This window comes from Leucopleurus acutus (genome assembly GCF_964270905.1).
Source record: "Leucopleurus acutus genome assembly, chromosome: 3".
NCBI classification, from domain to species: Eukaryota; Metazoa; Chordata; class Mammalia; order Artiodactyla; family Delphinidae; genus Leucopleurus; species Leucopleurus acutus.
The window spans coordinates 49,772,697-49,778,696 of NC_139145.1; the positions used below are offsets into that span (position 1 = coordinate 49,772,697).

General features: G+C 50.7%; 1 protein-coding gene across 1 annotated transcript in view; it reads right to left on the minus strand.

The window, feature by feature from the left end:
- TCOF1 (treacle ribosome biogenesis factor 1) overlaps positions 1–358 on the minus strand; it is a 39,155-nt gene extending 38,797 nt beyond the window's left edge. The window contains exon 1 of the mRNA XM_082836283.1: positions 229–358. Within this exon, the coding sequence (XP_082692409.1) occupies positions 229–336 (108 nt within the window). The 5' untranslated portion in view covers positions 337–358. The remainder of the gene's footprint in view (positions 1–228) is intronic.
- Positions 359–6,000: the final 5,642 nt, after the last annotated feature.

Sequence of the window (6,000 nt, forward strand, 5' to 3'; positions counted from 1 at the left end):
CACGTCCCGGCCCGCCCAGTGCACAGACAGGGAAACTGAGGCCCATAAGAACTGGGAGCCGCAGGGGTGGGGAGCAGAGGCTGAGCCTCCTTCGGCACCACAGGCCGCGTCCCGGATCACCGCGGGTATCCGGCTCTGGGCGCCCTCCAGGCCGCCAGGGGAGGAGGCGCGGGCCTCCTCTCTTCAGATCTTGCACGCGGCCCTCGCACACGGCCCGGGCACGCTTACCTGGCCGCTCTGCTCCTTCACTTCCCGCGCCGCGCGCACAAAGCCCGCCTGCAGCAGATGCTGGTAGATCAGGGGAAGCAGCTCCCGCCGCTTCCTGGCCTCGGCCATGCCCGCAACCCCCGGCTTGTCGGCTTACCTGCACGCCCCCCTCAGTCCCCGCCCGCCACTTCCCTCTTGCCCTTAGACCTCGCGCCTCCCACTTCCGGCTCCTCCTTCACCCGCCGCGCGGCACGCCGGAACATGTAGTCTTATCTCCAGGAGTGGCCGGCCCCTCTCCGGTGGGTGTAAGGGGCGGAGGCAGGGAGGACAACAAGACCTCCCATTGGCTGGGAGGGCGTGGTCAGACCCGAATACGCCTCTTGGGCCGGCCACGGTTCGAATGACTTCCTCTTAAATCCTTCGGACTCGTTCCTGGAGGAGATTTGTCTTCCACTTAGCTGTCTGACAGCTGCGGTCAGGTTTTACTCATCTCTGAACATCCTAATTTCCAGCGCTCTCTAGACCCGAACTTGCAGTTACCCACTCATTTATTCATTTCACAGGTGTTTTAGAACCCATAAACCAAGTACTATTTGTCGTTGTTCATTCATTCACTGAACAAATACTTACTGAGCACCATACCTTGGGCTAGCGCTAGGCTAGGATTGGGGGATAAAAAGATGAATAAGATATGGCAGCCGCCCTCAAAGCTCACAGAGAGGTGAGAGACAGTCGGTAACCAAGCAACTATGGTTCAATGTCTTCTGTGCATTGTCCGGGACAGATACAGCCTGTGGGAGAAAGAAGGAGGGGACGCTGACCCCAGGAAGATATCTAAGCTTAAGCTTCAAGATGGAGTAGGAATTTCTAGGTGCAGAGGAGAGGGATGGCATCCCACGCAGAGGGCACTGCATGAGTATAGACAGGAGAAACCACCCTGGTACAGGCTGGGAAACCCAGATATAAATCCAAGTCTGTGCTGCTGGGCTGTAGAGTTGGAGGGTTAAGGGAATGAGTGAGGACACAAAAGGATGGAGAAGTTAGCAGGGCCTAGTGCACCCCCTCCCCCCAGCCACAGTTTGCACCTTTGCTCCAAGGACAATAGATAGTCTCTGACGGATTTTATGCAGGAGGGTGACCTGGGTTTATGTTTTTAAAAGATTGATATGACCAAAGCATGGAAGATGGATTTATGGAGAACAAAACTGGACGTGAGGGTGTTGTAGTTGTGGAGGGGAGGTTGGCAGGGAGAGGGTGACCTAGGCTGGGGAATATTTGAATCAGCTGTTCTTAACTTCATGGATCCATCGAGAAACTGGAGACAGCACGAACCTAACCTTTGCTGTAGAAAAATTTGAAGTGTACAGACACATGACATTTTGCCTCCAGTTTTAGGACATGGATAAGCACATACCTGAACCTCCTAGGCTTAGAAACTGCTGCTCTAGGAAGAAACAGGGACAGGACCAGGTGACTGATGGAATGTGGTGAGAGAGACTAATTTACATTCAGCTATTTAGCAAATATTTATTGAGTACCTACTATTGGGGATAAAACTGTCTCTACCCCAATAGAGCTTATAGTCTAATGGGGGAGACAAAAGCTAAACAAATAGTCATACAAATACATTGTTACAAACAGTAGTAAGTGCAGAAAGGAAAAGGATAGTGTTTTCTTATGGAAGAATTGGAGACTTCCCTGGTGGCGCAGTGGTTAAGAATTCGTCTGCCAATGCAGGGGACATGGGTTCGAGCCCTGATCCGGGGAGATCCCACATGCCGCAGAGCAACTAAGCCCGTGCGCCGCAACTACTGAGGCTGCGAGCCACAACTACTGAAGCCCGAGCGCCTAGAGCCCGTGCTCCACTACTAGAGAAGCCACTGCAATGAGGAGTCCGTGCACCGCAATGAAGAGCAGCCCCTGCTCGTCTCAACTAGAGAAAGCTGGTGTGCAGCAACAAAGATCCAACGCAGCCAAAAATAAATTAAAAAAAAAAAAAAGCTATACTGGAGTCATGCTGCCTGTGTTCAAATTCCCACTTTGCGTCTTATTAACTAGGTGACCTTGGGTAAGTTACATAACTTCTTGGTCCCTCAGTTTCTTCACCCATAAAACAGAGATAATTATAATTTCTACCTCATAGGGTTGCCATGAGGAGTAAGTGAGTTCTAAGCAGAAATGCACAGAAGAGTTCCAAAGAATAGTACTGCGCTTGTGTGTACGTTAGCCATTACTGTGAAAGCATTTGACAGGATGGAGGGACCTATCTCTTCTTGGGGAAGGATTCCCTAAGGAAATGATCTTTGTGAGGAGATCTGAACTATATGCAGGGGAGGATGAGGTACGGGGAAAATCCTAGGCAGAAGAAAGAACCTGTGCAAAGGGCCTGAGGCAGAAGTTACAGCTAGAGAAGAGGTGAGAAAAGGCCTGTGTAACAGGGCCAGAGGGAAAGCAGGGGGATTGGGGAGTGCAGAAGGTGGACCAAGGATCTTTCTTTTCATCCTCCGAGTGATAGGAAACCACTGACAGTGTAGGCCCAAGAAGGACAGGATGACATTTGCATTTTAATGTGACCCGTGTGAATGCCTAGTGGAGAGTGGGGTAGTGTGTGTATGAGTAGCTGCAGGATAAGTTAGGGTTAGGAGTACGGGCAGGCATCCAGGGAGAATATCACAGAGGTGGTGCTGGTGGCAGTGCAGTTGGAGAGCAGTGGAAGGTTCCAGTTATCAGGAAGTAAAATCGTCACAGAGATATGTGGGAATGGAAGGTAAGGGAGAGACAGTGTCAGGATGGACTCTGAGGTTTCCCTGCAAACAGGCAGGCAGTAGTTTCCACTGAGATGGGGAAAACTGGAGACCACTGGGAGGCGGTGTTGGGTGAGCAAGGATGGGAGGGTGTGGAGGGGGATGTGAAAAGTGCAACTTCCACTTTAGATGTGTTGAGCTTGAAAGGCCTTTGGGACACTGAGTGTAGATGTTGAGTAGGCGCTCGGAGGCCTGGGTTAGGAGGCACGTGAGGATGGGAAGTTGTCAGGAGACAAATGATCACGAGGCTGTGGTTGAGGGCTGGATTGTCCAAAGAGAAGGCGCCCCAGGATGGAGCTGTGAGACACACCACAGGTTAGAGGCTGTGCAAACGAGGATATACCTGCAGAGGCCGAGAAGGAGGGCCTGAGAGGTGGGAGAAAACCCTGGAGGGTGGGCGTAGGGAAGGTAGCCAAGGGAAGGAAGCTGAGAGTTTCAGGAAAGTGGGAGGAGTCAATGGGGAATGCTCTGAGAGGTCAGAAGGATGTGGATGGAAGCAGTGGCTTTGGTTAATGACAGACACGGGCAGATGCTGGTGGCTTTAGGGAGCACTGTTTCTGCAGAGTGATGAGAGGGTCAGATGGCAGCGGGTCTGATGAGTGAAGGAGGGGTGAAGGAGGCAGTGGGTCTTTTGAGAAGTGTTTGTGTGAAGGGGAGGAGAGAGATGCTGTGACGGGGTCAAAGCATATGTGGGGGTATGGGGGAGGTGTGTTAGAAGGTGGAAGAGACCTGAGTTTGTTTACAGGCTGATGGCAGATCAAGGGGAGAGATTAATTAAGGGTGTGGGAAAGAGGGGAGATAATCAGCGAGGGATGTTCACGAGCATGTGCGAGGGGATGGAATCAGGCATGTAGGTGGAGAGGTTGGTCTTGGAAAGGAGGAGGGATGACTTCTCTAGAACCAAAAGAAGGAACAAAGAGAGGATGGGTGCAGATGTAGATGTAGGTTTGTAGTGGGATGTTAAGGGAGATTTCATCTTGAGCTTCTATTTTTTCTGCAAAGTGGGAGGCAAGGTCTTCTGCTGAGAGTGAGGAAGAGGTGGTGAGGAGTTTGAAGGAAGGAGGAGAGTGTGCATTCAGACGGTTGAGGAGCAAACTTGCCCACAAAATCCCCAAATGTCCGACAGTGCTGACAACCCAGTGTGTCCTGTCCTGTCGGCTGGGTGATTTCCCCCACCATGGGTCACCTACCCACGTGCAAACAGGGGAAAGTACTTGGTGGGGTTTATCCAGGCCCAGGGCTTTGCCAGATGGGCGGGGAAAAGGGCAGAGCGTTCTAAAGTGTTGGCAAAAGAGATGCCCAATCTTTCGGCCCTGGAAACTAGGCTGGGCAGGGTGGAAAGTGAAGACAGATGGGGTCCATTTTCAGGGAGAGAGTGGAAGCCTTCATGGACTAGGCAGCCACAAGGTCAGTAACCAGGAGCCTGAGCTCAGGGTTGGCAACTCGAATTGATGACCGTGCCCTGGTTACTGACTGGGTGGCTGGTAGGGCTACTCACTGAGACAGTGAACATTAGGAAGATAAAAGTGTTTTTACCCCTCCAAGAACCAATTTTCATCCCCTTGGGGCATTATGGCCCCAGTTGAGAATGCCTGCCTTAGTAGAATGTAAATTCCCTGAAGGCAGACTGGTGGTCCGCTTGTTGCCCACATTTTTCCCAGCCCTGGTCCGTAAATACTGGCCAGTGCAAGGGTGGTTACAGCCTGTCTCCTGAAGAAGAGAGGAGAGCAGAGCAGGCAGGGCACACACCATGAGTACAGGCCTGGAAGCAGAAATGTGGAAGTCTTCTAGAAGACAGTGGAGAAGGAACTGGGTCTTCCATTCTTGGGTGACCTTGGAAGAAATGGAGAATTGGTATTAAATTAAAAAACAAAAACCAAGCCAAACCAGGATGATCTAATACCTTTGGTCTGGCAACAGGTTGTTGGTTTTGTTCCTAATGAAATTCATTTTAGGCGTTTATGGTTTATCCTTGGCTTCCGGGAGGCTACCTCTTCTGTGGGCAATTTCTCTGTTTCCTTGATTTTCCAAATCATACCCTTCGCCGCATTGCCTTGGGGCTCAAGCACAAAATCAAAACATTAACCTGATAAAATATAACATGGCAACAGTTAAGACAGCAACAAACAAAAGAGTGCATTAAAAAAAGAGCAAAACAGCAAACACAAAACAAAACACACACAAAACTGGCCTCAGAGCATTTTTCTACCACTTAGAAAAAGATGTCTTTGTTAGTGTTAGAAGCCAGAAGCTTCCAGGCCACTCGACTGTGAGCGCCTCTCGGGTAAGCAGTATGCCTTAGTCATCTTGCATTCTCGAGCAGGGCACTCAGGAAATGAGTGAAGGAAGGACTGTCAGTAGAAGGAAAGGAAGCTAAGCAGGTAGAGTTCTATCCCCTTCTCTTCCCAGCAGGAGTGGCTCCTGCACAGAGGTGGGAGGTAGCTTGATACAGGGGAGAGGTTACTGGGCCGGGAGTCAGGAAACTGCTTTTTTGGCCTGGCTCTACTGTGTGACCTTGGGTTAGTCTCTTGCCCTCTCTGATCTTCAAATTTTCTTTTCGTTGGAGAAGCTGGACAAAAGCCCTTCCAGCACAGACACTCTCAAGAGAGGAGCCCATGTGGGAAGACTGCCTTTGCCCCCAGCACCCAAAGTCGGTCCCTTCATCCACTGTGAAAATGGATTCTCCCTAGCCAAGTCACTTGGGCCAGCTGTGTTTCCCACAGCTTCCTTCTCTCTCCTGGGATGACAATTCCTCTGTTTCTTTTTTCTTCAATCGCACTGGAGATTTTTTTAAAATTAATTAATTAATTAATTTTTGGCTGTGTTGTGTCTTCATCGTTGTGTGCTGGCTTTCTCTACTTGCGGCGAGCAGGCACTACTCTTCATTGTGGTCCATGGGCTTCTCATTGCAGTGGCTTCTCTTGTTGCGGAGCATAGGCTCTAGGCGCGCAGGCTTCAGTAGTTGTGGCATGTGGGCTCCGTAGTTGTG